Here is a 15,652-nt window from a genome sequence, read left to right as displayed (position 1 = left end):
CTAAATAATTTTAGAATCTTCATAAATAGGATTGCATGAAATTACAGCACATTCTACTATCCATTGCTGATATTGTCTCTGATGAAAACAGAAGAATTTATGCCATTTGCAGTTGAAAAACAGCATAGAGTGAATTTTTGTAGTTGTAGGTTTGTACTTGAAAAACAGCATAGAGTCGGGGCGCCTGGGTGGCTCAGTCATTAAGCGTCTGCCTTCAGCTCGGGTCATGATCCCAGGGTCCTGGGATCGAGCCCCGCATCGGGCTCCCTGCTCCGCGGGAAGCCTGCTTCTCTCTCTCCCACTTCCCCTGCTTGTGTTCCCTCTCTCGCTGTGTCTCTGTCAAATAAATAAAATCTTTAAAAAAAAGAAAAAAGAAAAAGAGCATAGAGTTAATTTTTCTTTCACCTTGGCACTTGCTACAGAACTCTATTCCTGAGGGGCTCCTCTGTCAACCAGCAGGCCTATGGGCCAGCCACCAGGTCTGCTTGATCTGTGTCTCTGCTTAGAAATGTGAACGGCCACAAATTTATTTTCTTTTACTGTGACTCTTGATAGCATGTGTCACATTATGGACCAAAGACACAGTTCTCCTGCTGACTTCTATGGAGAATGAATAACCCCCAGGAGGGATGGGTTCTGAGGTGAACCAGAAAGGAAAACCTCTCTGAAATGCAAATGCCTGGAGGAAAAATGTTTCACTGAGTTAATCTGATACCTAGAAGATTCTAATGCTGGTTAGTCCGGCGTCATGACATATGTAGATCTCGGAATCCTGGCCATCGAATTGCCCTGAATTTTCCCCAGCTGTGTATCAGGCCATCATGGTGCAAGAGAGCCCTGAGATAAAACCAAAAATCCATGTCTTTGGCTAACTTTGTAGCTGATTCTGTTCATCATGTGAATTGGTGTAGCTTTACTGAGTTTGTTCTCCGTGTCCACACGTACACATCTATGTCCTCTTGTTTTCAGTAAAGTTTGACATATGTTTCTTTATATTTTATGTTTTCATAATCAATAATTCTATGAGTAACATCACCTTTCCCTGGTCTCCTTTTTGCCTTAAGATTTTTCGACTGCTCTTTTTCTTTAGCATAATAGCTACTTCTCACACAAATGCTCATTGCTGTAATTATATACAATCTTCTACAATCTTAATGTCTGGGTCATAAATCTTGATGCTTTCCCCAACATTTAGGTAAACATTACCTTTTCTTGTTTAGACTTTCCCCACTTAATAATTTGAGGTCAAGTGATTGCTACTTATCAGACAAAAGTTCTTTATTTCAATGCAAAAAAAGAAAACACACACACACAACAAACAAACAAAACAAAAAGACACCAACTTGTCCTCTCTTTCCTTGTGAGTAATATCTGTAACTTTCTGGGCTTATTTCCACCAACACATGGCACCAGATTGGGTCTATATAGCTCTAGCTATATATTTCTGTAAGCTCTAGCTTGTATTTCTTAATTATTAATACCAATGTCAGCTCTAATAATTCCTATCTTAATCATCACTAATAGTTTTATTGTGACCAACCAGACAACAGTCATACAAGTAAAAAACACTCACTGATTCTTTTTTTCTTACTTTGAGAAATAACATTTAAAACATCTTTTGGAGAGAAACATGATAAGCCTCTCCAGTTCAAGTGCATCTCTGCACAATGATCAGGGTTAATCAAAGCAAGCAAGTTGTTCTTCATAAACCCTGAATCTTAACATGATTATTTCCACCTGCTCCTTCTGTCTTAGGACTGCCGAGGTGACTCATTCTCAATAACTGGATGGGTTTTCTCAAGATGAGAAAGGGACCTTGCACTCCAGAAAGAGAAGGCAGCATGCCCATGTGGATATGGTCATCATACCCTTGAGTGTCTTTACCACTTGGACAAACCACCAGACTAGCGTTTATCCAATGGAATCATCATTACTTCTTTGCTTGTGTGTGGGGGGCCACAGGTGAGTGAAATCCAAGGGCAGAGGCCATGTGCTCTTCACTGTAATAGCCCCCATTGTTGGCACAAAGCCTGGCATCAAGCGAGTTCTCAATGTTCGGTGAATGAATGGGTGAATGACTGGATGCATAATTAACAGATGAAGCAAGACGCATCCCCCTTCCTCTGTTTTCTTTTTGTAAACCGTCTACATGGCAGAGAACACAGTAATAGGAAAATCTGAGAAACACTTAAAAAAAGTTGGGTCCTATATATCCCTGAATGTATGTATGTGTGTGTGTATGTATGTATATACGTGTGTGTGAATGTGTGTATGTGTGTGTGTGTATGCGTGTGTGTGTATGAGTTGTGAGTTCCTACAGATTATATAGTTATATAGTTTATATAGTTCACGTATTTCAGGCACTTAAGTTTTACCAGGTAGACAGAATATTTCAGGTGTATCTAAATTGACTACATGGTCACTTTGTGGACACAATCTACTTTAAATGGAGAATATATTCTGTAACTGAGTATATCAAATAAGAAAAACACAAATTAATAATGAATCAGAATAAAGCAAGGTCCTTAACAGAAACATACCCAAGAACCAATGAAAGGGTAATTTCGGATAGGTCAAGGTCATCGACCTAGAATCTGCACAGACAAGGCTTTACCTCCTGTGAGGAAACGTGAACGTCGGTCACACAAATCTCTGTTGTTTATGCATTTATACGTAAATTCTAGAGAAAGTAGACTGCGGGGGTACAAATGAGCCCTTTTATGCCGACAGGTAGAAGAACAGGAGAATGGGAGTCAGGATAGCAGAGGCACGGGGAAAGTCAGAGGTACGGAGCTCCAGGAAGGGACATCCGTCAGAAGCGCTTGGCATGAGTAGGGAATGATGCACAGCAATAAACTGTGGGGGGAAAATAAATGGCAACATATGAAGACAAACTCTGGCAAAATAAATATCACCATCATCATTCACCTTCCAGCCCCTAGAGATTTAACGCCGTAGACCGTGATGTATCGGCCGCATCATATGATTGTTATTTCTTGTTTCCTCCTAGTCTTTGTGGATGTCAGTTGTTAAAAAGGTCTACTGATCCAACACACACAGTTCTGTCCCTTGGAAGAACTGGATCATAATCAGCACTGAACTCACTGTTGTCTTTTAGGCTGTCAAATACAATCATTCGGATTTAGCTACAACCTTAAAGACATTGCAGGTAGAGTTGCTGGCCAGCCGGTAGGCAAAAGCCATTTGTTACCATTTGGCAAAAAGTCCAAGTTACTTGCAGAGCTCCAGGGGAAAACAGATATAATATCATTTCATGATGCCCTTCATGGCAGACCAATCCATCCCGACCCTGCTAATGCCGTTCCTGAGCAAGGCTCAGGCATCAACTGAGAAAATACGGATTGATTTGCTGAGCTGGAGAAAGACCTCACTCACACATGCGTGTTGAGATCTACTGTTTTGAAGAAGCAAACCCCTTTCGGGAAGCTTCTCAGTGGGAGACTGACCCCCCTGAGAAAGGGCCATTCCTTGCAAGTAGCTTAAGCCCGTGAGGGTCTCAGGGATAGGGCTTAAAATAAAGAAGGGCTGTGTCTGAATTCACATCATCTCAGACAAATCCTAGAACAATACTCTAGAAGACTAGTGTCAGCAGGGGAATGCTTCTTCCTAATCTATTCACTCTTGGACTAATGATATTTAATAATAATCCTGAAAAATCAAGCTGTCCATTCCTTACTTCTACGAAGAACTTAAATTTACATGAATTCAGAAAGAGGTCCTCATATCTTTTGATGTTAAAAAAAAGGTTTTTCTATCCAGTCTGACTTCATGCTACAAGTTAAAGCTTCAAGAGACACAGACACCCATTGAGATTCTTTGTGCTAGCATGGGGCTTGGCAAACAGCTTATGAAAACCAAAGATAAATTTGCTGTCAGCATTCCTACTTCTATTTGCTCTTCCTCTGCAGTGGTAGATTGGTAAATGGTTAGGAACCGGCTCTCAGGAAAAAATAAAAGGGATAGATAGATCAAGCCATCAATAGATTGATGGATAAAGTCCTACTGATATAAAGCATGGATAGCACAAAATTTACAAGCGATAATAAAATATATGATACTCTTTGTCATAAATTCTTTTTTTTTTTAAACAGTGGAAGTTATCTATTTATTTATCTCAAAGATTTTATTTATTTATGAGAGAGAGAGAGAGAGTGGGGTGGGGAGGAGGAGCTGAGGGAGAGGAACAAGCAGACTCGGTGCGGAGCGCCGAGCCCGATGCGGGGCTTGAACTCACGACCCTGAGACCATGACCTGAGCCGAAATCAAGAGTGGGACTGACTGAGCTATCCAGGCACCCCTCTTTGTTGTAAATTCCATATAACCCTCAGCTCCCTTAACCCTCTATGACTGATTTCCAGCTATGGATGCCAGTCGCCGAATGTGGCATTGGAAGGGGATGCGCCGTAGCACACTATTATATGGTATTTTCACTGTCACAATGCTATTGAATCATAGTGATTCGAGATATGTATATAACCTCAAAAACCCAGAAATAGTAACATGTCGTAAAATCATTAGGAAGTGATGAATTTTCAATGTTTGCTATATTTTTTGTATTATTTGTAAGCTTAGCTTACATAATTGACTTTTTAATAACAGTCCCGCTTAGCGATTGGCTTGCAAAATTCCCGAGATTTCAATGGTCTGTTCTCACTAGCTGGTGTGAGCTGGGTCCAGCCCACACCTGTTGCACTGACTTGTCACTAACTCCTTCAATTCTCTCTTGGGTCAGGGACATAGCAGCTTGTAAATAAAGCACTGAAAAATAGTTAGCAAAGGGAAGTACGTTCGGGGGAGTTTTAAAAATGCTATCCGTAGCCCTATCGTGATTCTCACTGCTTTGCTTCTAAGTAGCATTCAGTCTTTAGTTCATGCTGGGTGGATTTCATGGTTTTCAAGGTACGATAACACCAGGCTAAAGATCCCGTTCCATTTTTTTTCCAACACGCTTCTGAGTAGGGACAGGCTCTGCTCCCACAGTCACCAGTTTCCTTCTATTTGCTCACTACCCACTTCCTGTTTTCCTGGATGCTCGCCCTTTCCCATGGCAGTGGGAGCGGCTGTGTGGCCAGCCCTCCTGCTCGGGGAAGGAAAATGGCAAACAAACACCAGACCAGGGCAAGAGTGCTTCCCTGGGCTCGCTCTGAAGTCCACACACCTGCCAGGCTTCAACGGTGCTTCCACCACAAACAAGATTCCCAGAATTGTCTTTGTGTCATAAGGTTGAAGATTAACTGCTTTGCTTTGAGACAGGCCAAGTGTTTAATTTTGGTTCAGATTTTAGAGCACGCTGTTAGGTAACTTTAAACAGAAGCCTGGTCTCAACTGAGGGGTGTTAGCAAAATTCTTGCCTATCCTTTCCTGCTTTCTGCTCTGCGCTCAGGCAAGTTCACGGCTGATCACAGAGCCAGAGCCTTTAGGGAGCATCTGGCCCAGAGTGTGGGGATTTGATTACAGCCATTTGCCAGTAAGCCACAGAGCTGTGCCCAACGTACTCCTACATCCTCGGTTCTTCTGCTGAGTCACTCTGCCTAAAATACGATTTATGATTATGATGATTATTATGAATTTTATATGAAGCAAACTCAAATTACTATGTCTAATTGAAAATGGCTAGCTATTTTCTCTCATTTTATTTCCCTATTTTAGAATTTCCTTAAAATTCTTTAGAACGGGGCCGCCTGGGTGGCTCAGTTGGTTAGGCGACTGCCTCCGGCTCAGGTCATGATCCTGGAGTCCTGGGATCGAGTCCCGCATCGGGCTCCCTGCTCGGCAGTGAGTCTGCTTCTCCCTCTGACCCTCCCCCCTCTCATGTGCTCTCTCTCTCTCTCATTCTGTCTCAAATAAATAAATAAAATCTTTAAAAAAAAAAAATTCTTTAGAACGGGCTACTTAATCACAGATTGAAAACCAACCACCTAGAAACCTCCGTGGTGTTGCTGGAGGTGTTATGACTAGACAGGTCATTTGGATCAGGGGACGGGGACCCATTTTTCCTGCATGCCTTCAAAATCCTTTGCCAATCACCCCAGCGAAGTATAGCCAAGGGAAGACTGATGTACTCAAACCTATCATAGGAAAATGTCTACTAAAAGGATAGTCAGTGAATAGTTTAATTGTAAAAATATAAAGCCCACTGAGGATCTGTAATTTGAACTCTGTACGCATTGATCTTTAAATCTCCAGGGTCTTCTCATTGGAATATGTGAGGGATGACTTGGTAAAGGCCCAGTCGAGACCAGCTCTGCAAGTCTTGGGAACACACAACGCAATGCAACTAGTCACATAGGCCGCATCATGGTCATTCACAAGGAAGGCTCCGCTGAAATCCAATGTCAGCAGAAAGCAAGCTGATTAGAAAGTTGCAGGGGAAAAAAAGATTCCATGTGCACAAGTGTATTTGGCTTAGCCATGCACCCGAGGCACCTAAGTGCAAGATTAGATGTGGACAGGTTAGTAGGAAAGCTTATTCGCATGAAACACATGGAATTCAGAAGACAGACCCGGGAAGCCCTATTCCACTGTCACCATAATTATACTCACGGTGACGTTTGTGCTATAAGGCTTTGAAACGGGACACAGCTCAGGAATTTTCCTCTTATGTGTGCAATAAGTATACACCAACTCAGACTCCACAGGCCATCCCGGCCACGGCCGCCAGGAGGCACTGAGAGCAGGACCCGGGAGAGAGGTGCCCCCCTTCTGCCCCCGGGGGGGGGGGTGGCAGAGAGCAAGTCCACGAGCTCTGGGCACACGCACCTCACACTGGCCCCTCAGCTGACTTGGAAAAGGCTGCGTTCTGTCTACTTCATCTTCCCCACTGGCTCACGGTCCTCTCTCTGCACCCGCTCACAACATGCCTGATGAGCTCCAGACGGCAACTAAACCTAGGGTTGCGACCCGAGTGTAGGGGAAGCCGTGGGCTGTTTACACAGCATGCATTCCCTGCATTTCCAGTTCACAGAGCTCTGGTGTTGACCAGTGACTTCCACTTCCAGAGGAAGTTGATCCTGTCCCCAGCTGTCGGGATGAGCTTCCATCACCTTGGGTGACTCCGTTCTCAGCAGAGACTGGGGCAGTGTATTACCCAACGGTGGTCAATGAGACATAATGGAAACTGCAGTTGGAGGCGTCTGGGAAAGGTTCCCCATGCAACCATTAGAAGAGATAGTCTCTCTGCCTCCTTTGAAAATTCTGGTGTCTGGATGTGGTGCACGGAGCGCCCTCAGGACCAGCCCGAAGAGGAGGTCGACCCCAAAGATGACTTAGAGAAGACACTGAAAGAGCCTCAGTCCCTGGTGACAACTTTAGGCTTCGCCCAAGTGCAGTCCGTCCCACTCTGGGCTCCCAGTTCCGGGAGATGAGGGGCTCCCCGACTGTGGAGGTAGGCTTGAGAGGGGTTTCTCTTTCTTTCGGCTTGTACTGGTGATCTGTTGCTATGGAACACATTACCTCAAGACGCAGAGGCTTAAGACAATAAGCATGAATTATCTCACAGTTTCTGTGGGCACAGCTTGGCTGGCTGCCTCTGAGTCTAGGTCTCTCACAGCGCTGCAACCGAGGTGCCCCTGGGCTGTGGTCTCAACTATGGGCTCTGCTGAGGGAGCATCTGCTTCTAGGCTCCCTCCAGCGGGAGTTGGCAGGACTCAGTTCTCATGCTCAGTGGGCTGAGAATCTCAGTTCCTCACTGGCTGTTGGCTGGAGGCTCCCTCCGTTTTTTTTTTTGCCACGTGGATCTCCCCACAGAGCGGCTCTCAACATGGCAGCTGGCTTTCCTCAGAATGAGCGAGGGAGAGAGGGAATCCAAGATGGAAGCCACAGTCTTTTTTTAAACCTAATCTCAGAAGTGACAGGTGACATCCCACTGCTTCTGCCACATTCTGTTCAGCAACGTTAGTCACTAAACCCAGTCCATGTTCATGGGTAGGGGATTACACAAGGGGGTGAGCACAGGAGGTGGCGACCATTGGAAGGCATCCTAACGGGTAGGCCAGAGCCGGAAACAAGTAAGAAAGAAGCGGAGGCTAGGATGCTGGATATTCCTGAGATCCTCACATCTTTCTCAAGTGCGACCACAACAAGGGTTTGACGCAGTGCTGACCCCGTGGAGAGTATCCCATAGACAGAGCTGAGCTGGTACTGGATCCCTTTAGCCTGGAACCCATCTCAGTTCAATGAAGCTGAAGGGAAGAGCTTTATCATTGTAACCTGATACTTAGTGATTCACAAGGAGACATTTTCTGGCATATTCTGCTACTGAGTGAATGCTGTGTGTTTGCTGACGAACAGATACAAACATGAATAAGACTGGCATGGCCTCCAAGTGGCTTGAACCAGTGTGTGCAATACAACGTGGGGGTAAAGAGTAAACACCTGGATGGGGGAGGAATCTGGACTGCAGGCGTGAGGCGTGGTGGGATGGGTCCCTGAGACCCCGGCCGGGTGTGTGGCTAGAGCGTGCAGAGAGTTCACATCCCTCTGATACCCAGGCGGAGCTGGAGGACGGGCTGCGTACGGGGGCCTCTTCAGTCAGAACACGCATTAGTGGGTGGTCACTGTATCTCTTCTGCCTACAAACCATTCGTTGGCTCAAAAAGAGTGCAGGGGGGGCGCCTGGGTGGCTCAGTCGTTAAGCGTCTGCCTTCGGGTCAGGTCATGATCCCGGGGTCCTGGGATCGAGCCCCACATCGGGCTCCCTGCTCAGAGGGAAGCCTGCTTCTCCTTCTCCCACTCCCCCTGCTGGTGTTCCCTCTCTCGCTGTGTCTCTCTCTGTCAAATAAATTAAAAAAAAAAAAAGTGCAGGGGTGGCAGATAAATGCGGCGCTGACCTAGAACACACGGTCTTCTCCATTTATCTTTGTTGCAGGTGAATGTGGCTTTCATGGCCATGTGCCAGGTATTGGTAACATGTTCAGCATGAAGACAGGAAATGAAGCATCTGTGCTTGGGCTCAGGGCTGACGTCCAGCGAGTTCTCGGGTCAGTGGAAGGGGAGGCTGTCAGCAGCTAAGTGGGGTATATCAGCAAAGCATGAGGATGGGGGCTGCACCAAGATCCAACAGAAGTCAGGGTCAGGGTGAGGGAAAATGGCCAGAACCAAAAGTTCTGGAGAGACATCAGAATGAAGGGTGGTGCTGTGTTCGACCCATTTCACGTCTTCTTACACCTCCTTCATCTGTGTACAGACCAGCATCCATCAGCTCTTTCATCCTTCTTATCCCTGAGGTTGGCTGAGCTCATGGTTTTCAACAAAATGTATGTTTCCTCTTTTTAACAACCTGAGTGGACTATACTATCTGTATAACAAGGAATGTGCGAAGCCAAAGATGTGCCCGTGGGAGTTTCTGGAATGGTGGGGAAAACTGGACGGGTGGTGGATAGAGCAGCAACTGAGGGTCAAGATACCCTAACGAGAATTCCTGCTGAACCTATCCTGTGATAAGACCCTGGGCCAGTGATGTAAGTCCTTTTGACTCAGTTTCCTCCAGTGACAGAACCTACCCCCCACGCTGGGGTGGGGACTGAGTAAGACGTCACATGTGACATGCCTCGTGGACCACCCAGCCCTTGCAGGTACTCGGGGTCGGTCTCCACTAGAAGCACATCATTTCTTTCACAAGGAATGCAGGAGAAGTACAAGAGCTTATGGCTGGCATAAAACCATCTCCACTCAGCTTCCTTCCACACTGCTGCAAATAGCCAGAAGTCTGACCAGAAGGTGAGACTGTATACGCCAGCAAGGGGCCCAAATTCACATCCAGCAGTTACGTGCCAACAGCCAATAGCCCCCTTGTGACAGGTGGAAGGAATACCCAGGTTTCAACATCTTGTGAAAAAAATAAGACAGATGACAACACAGGGTTTGTTTTCCTTCACTGCTCTGAAGTCCCGAATCAAAGAAGGCAGGGTGCTTTCTGCCTGGTTGGGTAGGAGATCCCGGTTTTCGATGCTGCAAAAAATGGTCAGGAAAGTTCTGCACGTTGGGAAAATAGAAGTTCCGAGTTGGATGCATTCAGTTCTGGTGCAGGGGCAGCCAGGAGACAGGAGCAGGGAGCAGGAGGAGGAGGAGACTTTGTGGAGCCCCAGCTCCCTACCTCACAGGGCCCCTCTCCCCCCATTCCTCCCGCTCTTCTTCACTAGGTTACTGGCATTTCCGAGAGGGGAAGAGGGTGGGGGGAATTATGACCGGAGGGCCAAGGAGAGTCTGATGACATGTCTGGGGAAATGAAGGCATGGGGAGAATACCATGGGCCCAGGAGCGGGGTGGGAGGGCGGGGCGAAACCATGAAGCAAGAAGATGGGGAACCTCATCCTTTGTCTGTTGCCTGGTTCCATTCTCTCTAAGGGAGGGGCAGGAAATGATTTCACAGCACCATAGAAACCCAGGAGGAAGCTCTCCTACCCAAGCCTGATGCCAGCCTTTGGAAGCAGCCCTCCCAAATCTCGCCTGCCAGTCTCCCCAGCAGATGCCACACACCGATGGTGTCCCCCAAGTGCAAGGAGGCCTGGGAGGAAGTGGGGACTTGCAGGTTTGCATCAGTTCAGGTGTGGGCAAGTGTGCAAGGCCTGGCTGTCCCATCCACAATCTACTGGTCTTGCAACAATCCCCTAATTGCCATTTAGCTTTGCTGTTTTCCCTCGGCTATTCCTCCCCTCACTGGATCGCCCAGGGTCCACAGGAGGATTCTGGGCATGAGGACAGCATCCACAGAGTTGGCCCCCGAAGCTCATGGGCTTGAGACTCACTCTCTTCAGAGATGGAACAGCTCCAGAGCTGTCTACACCTCGGCTGTTATCTTTCTGACTGAGATGTCTGATCCTTTACTTTTCAATACCCTGTAGACATTATTTGCTTCCCAGAAGCATGTCCAACGTCAAGATGATCAAACATATTTGAAGGATGGAAAATAAGTATTTGTCAGAAAAGATGGAATGAATCAGGATTAGTTTTCCTACAGCAGTAGATAAGTAATCCGACAATTATCTTCTTTACCCAGAAGCTGGCAGCGAGCTAATCATCATTTCCAAAGAAGACAGAAAGAGATCAAGGGGTTCACTGTCAGAAAAGTATGAACTTCCCAGCCAGAGGCCGCACCCACGCATGGGCCCCGGCTGCTCACTGGGCGGAGTATAGAGTGGCGGACACTGTTTTGAGAATATGGTCCAGGATTGTGCCCCTTTATGATGAAGCATTGCTGCCAAGCTGAGTCATCCTCAAAGGGGCGAGCACGGGCTTGCCATGCTGATGACGCCATCAGAATACATATGGTTAAATATGTAAAATGATTACCCATCAGGAGGGAGGAGTGCTACACACAGTATTTATGGAAGTCCCAAAGAAACCTCAGGAGACAACGAAGACAGCCCGGTCTCAGCCAGGGTACGACAAGAAGTAGAAAACAATGAGACTTTAATTCTGGCTATTGCTAGACGGAACTCAAGCTCTTTCCCCTTCTGCTGCCTCCGTTTCCCTTTCTGCAGGGTAGCACTCCTACCGCTTGGTCGCTGACCATACGATTCAAAGGTCCTCATTCATAAGTCCCCTCAGGTCTTGAACACGGCTCTCCTCTGCACTCTCAGCTTGCCGGAGTGAGCTCACCAACAAAATCCCATAATTGCTGAACTGGACTGAGTGGGCTCTTGCTACCTGCAGACTTCTGAGGTTAGTTCTAATTTGAGGAACAGTAGCTCCTAGCTGACTGTCTTCACCCACACAGTGCGATTTTGGCCGAGGTCTGACCGCAGTGTGAATGATTAATGAGTTAAGTCCTTCTTTATGGGCACCTGCATGGCATTCCGAGCGCATTCACTGTTAAATCGGACACACTGCATTGAGCATTTAGAAAGAAAAGCTGGAGAGGAACGTCACAAACACCCCAAAACAAGAATGGAAAGTCTGGAAACCCAGCCCTGATACCGGTGAGCAGAGAGATGGGCAGTTGACATATGGGAAAGAAAACAAGAGGCACGTACGTGTGGGTCTCAGGTCCGAGGCCTCGGAACCAGTACTCTCCCCAGGAAAGCCGAGAGGCTCCGCCACGTCTGTGTCGGGAGGAGGGTAGGGTGGGGGCGGGGGGAGCACTAACTGGGGGGGCCCCCGAGCAGAGCCTCTGGGAGGCTTTTGTGGCACCTGCCGTCCAACACCTACATGGAATCAACAGGGGTGACTTCAGAAGGTAAGCCCGAAGACTCTCTGCCCTCCCACGGAAGGCACACAGCCATCACTCACCCGGGCATCAAAAATAACCTCATGGCACCGAATCCAACCACACCCAGCACCAAATCCAGCCTCATGGCACCAAATCCAGCCATACCCAGCACCAGATCTGACCACACTCGGTACCAAATCCAACAGCAGTCAGTACTGAAGTCAACCTCACTACGCATCAAATTCAACCACACCTGCCACGAAATCCAGCCACACCCGGTATCAAATCCAACCACACTTGGTACCAAATTGAGGCTCATTAGGCACCAAATCCAGCCTCATGGCACCAAATCCAACCACACCTGGTATCAAAGTCAACCTCACCGTGCACCAAATTCAACCACGCCTGCCAACAAATCCAGCCACGCCCGGTATCCAAATTCAAACTCACTAGCCATCAAATCCAGCCTCATGGCACCAAATCCTGCCTCACTCATGCTTTAACATTTTACATACACAGTGTCCTCTCCTTGAGCCAAACTGAAAATACCTACTTGTTTGCAATTTGTTTCTGGCAGGCACAACTACTCCCAAATGCCGGGCTTGAAATGATTCTTAAAAGCCCCCTTGGCAGCTCTGTTGCATTAAAAGGAACTCCTTTTATACATGTTAGTTTTTATTGGGGATTATTTTTTTTTAGCTTCCTCTTGTTATTTTTACCTGTTAACTATTGTGGATTAAGTAGCCACTAAATCAGCTTACCTCTTTAAGCCCATTTATATCAGCAATTTGTTCCATTGTTTGGGGTAATAATTTTCAAAGTTTGTTTTGAAAAGGGTCCCGACTTGGAGAAAGAGTTAGAGGGGGCATCTCTGTTTCATCTGACCTCTGGAACCCTTGGGGCAGCCCCTTCTTTGCTCTGCTGACACCTGGGGGATCCACTTGCCATTTTATAGAAATGGCTTTCTTCTGCTAATAAGATTTTTGAAGGTCAATGACTTAATATAACAAAGCCGTATATATCCCTTGTGCCATAAATCATACTTCCCAGTATCTCTTTGAAAAACGCTTTTTTCAAGCTTTTATGTTTGGAGTCATGTAGTAACTAAGAGACTCTGTGCTTCATGCCTGCCATCAGATTATTAATAAATAAATATTAAGAAATATAATTTCTTCATCAAGAGACATATCCACTTATTCCTTCTCTTGATTACAGTTCTCTAGATGTGGGAGAATAGTGATGTCCCCACGGCTAGACATCATTTGTCACCTCAAAGTGCAAAGAAGCCACAAGCCATCAGGATGAGCACTGTCTGGTTGGTCCACGGAAGTCACCCCCAAGGGCAAGGCATGTGGGGAGAACAGGCTTTGTCCTGGAAGCTTCTCTCTACCAGAAGGCTCAGTTTTTGTTTGCCAAGGAACTTGGGTCAGACCCAAATCCAACCAATACCATTTTAGTGCAAGTTTCAATTTTTTTCCCCCTCTTATATCTAGGTATCTGAATAAAAAGATGCTCGTTTGTGTGGGGTGTGTGGGCAGGGGTAACTTTTTACATTTGTATCTGTTAATGTGAAGCCTAGACTTCGGTTAACAAAGTTCAGCTTGCGGGATCGCTAGCGTACCGTTACTTCACGGGGATCCCTGATGGGGATGGAAGCCTCCCTTAAAATTGTTACCAAGACCTCTACCATCCTCCTGACCTCTCAAAGTATTCAAGGTCACTGCCAGCCCGAAGGGAGCTTCTGGCTTCCTTCTCAATCTTCACAAACCAAAGTTGACAGATGAGAGAGAGGCTCGTAGTGAATTACTACCGTCCATACCTCCTCCCTGTAATGTGCTCCTTAGAGCGGGACTTGTCCGTACGGTTTTCAGTTTCCAAACACCCACCTCCCTCTCCTGAACAACCATGGGCACTGGCTGCCTGCCCGCACCCGGGCCAGGTTCTCCAAGCGTGGGGACACGAGCCGGCAGTCAGTCCTTCACAGCTGATCGGGAGGCCCTCCCTTGGTCTGAAATGGGCTGTCTGGCCTGGAGGTTGGCACGACTCAGCCGCATCCACACTACCACCTACAGTGGATGCTTCTTACGAGTGCAAGCAGGAACCATAAATCTGAGGGCTGTCATCCCTTTGCCACAAGAGTGGGCGAGAGCTCGGCAGGGAGAACAGGGGTCTCGTCACGGAAAAGGAGACAACGAGGTTTATTTTGAGAAGCTGCTGATCATGGGTTTTGTAAATCTGGTAGTATTTTCCTCTGGTCAAGAGGATGAACTGGCATGAAACATAGACTACGGTTCCTTAGGATCATCACTTCCCTGGTGGCGAAATGCTGAGACATGAACAGGGAGGTGTTGCCTGGGGGAAAAATGGCTGACACACAGCCAAGCAGCTCGTATTAGAGTTTTGGACACTGACAATGTATGCGCTTATCCTTGGGAGTCTTCCTTTTGGGGGCCACAGTCATGGGGTCTAGGGGAGAATGTGAGGGTGCCCTATGGAGTAAAGTAGCATCAGGCCCACATGGCCATCGGATGGCCTCTGTAATGAGCTGATGCACCTGTAATCACAGGGCCTTGTCTCAGGCAACCCCCGCTCCTCAAGAGCAACATCTGTTCCTACATAAATGAAATTACAAACATGGACTGGCTTAAAATTAAATGAACCATCCCCGACTCTTGGATCTAGAGACCCCTGCCACGTCTCTCTCGGCCACCTGTAACATGAGGAGGTGGTATTTAATGATCTAACATGTCTCGCTGCTCACAGATATTACGGTTCCATCCTTTTTCCTTTCGGTTCCTTGTTCCCAAAAATATCAGGGTGTGTGTTTGCTACATATGTAAAAGTGGAGGTCGATTTCAAACAGGGTGGTCAAGAAATTAGGGAACTACTGTCAACTGATCTATAAACCTCCTGGGGACTAGAGGTCTTTCAAAATAGCCTCCACAGACGTCATCCTAAGAACACACATCCTTCCATCAGGGAGACACACACATGCGCGCACTCACCGGTCTGGTGCCGCTCATCTCCTCTCGAGCACCCTCAGCCATCCTCCACCCTTTCCGCCTGCCCCCCACCTCCGAGCCTCCATGATGCCCGGAAAATATGCCTGTAAGATACTAAGTGAACCCTCAGGTGTTTATTTCCAGACTTTCTTTCCTTAGCATAAATATTTTCCGAGTTAATGCCATAGTGGAGGACGCGACTGCAAGAGTTAATAGCAGTGCCAGAATTCCACGCAAGACCAGGCTCAGGGGCGTGCAGACGGCAGCTCGGCACACTCACCCGTGGTGCTCTTCCTGTTCTCCTCCCTGTCCTGCGTGCGAGGGGGCACCAGGGGGCTTGGCGTCGGGGGCTGTGGCGTCGGGGGGGCTGGCGCCCGCCTCTTCTTTTTCTGCAGGTCAATCTGGGACCCCAGAGATGCCTGGGAAGCACAAAGAAAGGTGACAGTGTCAGAGAGTGGGGTGCACAACTCAGAGAAGCTGG

At 47.3% G+C, this 15,652-nt stretch overlaps 1 protein-coding gene across 3 annotated transcripts in view; it reads right to left on the bottom strand.

Annotated features, from left to right (window-relative positions):
• Positions 1-1,260: 1,260 nt before the first annotated feature.
• The window catches only part of COBL (cordon-bleu WH2 repeat protein), an 88,314-nt gene continuing 73,922 nt past the window's right edge, over positions 1,261-15,652 (bottom strand). For 2 of the 3 annotated variants that reach the window (XM_081800790.1, XM_081800791.1), the window contains 3 exons: positions 15,452-15,590; positions 11,994-12,164; positions 1,261-2,856 (listed from right to left, as the gene is read on the bottom strand). In XM_081800790.1, the coding sequence (XP_081656916.1) occupies positions 2,813-2,856; positions 11,994-12,164; positions 15,452-15,590 (354 nt within the window). In that variant the 3' untranslated portion in view covers positions 1,261-2,812. The remainder of the gene's footprint in view (positions 2,857-11,993; positions 12,165-15,451; positions 15,591-15,652) is intronic. The other variant, XM_081800792.1, reaches the window with a different exon arrangement.

The sequence above is a fragment of the Leptonychotes weddellii genome, chromosome 12 (assembly GCF_054177405.1).
Source record: "Leptonychotes weddellii isolate Sample4059 chromosome 12, ASM5417740v2, whole genome shotgun sequence".
Lineage (NCBI taxonomy): Eukaryota > Metazoa > Chordata > Mammalia > Carnivora > Phocidae > Leptonychotes > Leptonychotes weddellii.
This window is presented reverse-complemented; position numbering and strand designations above follow the sequence as displayed.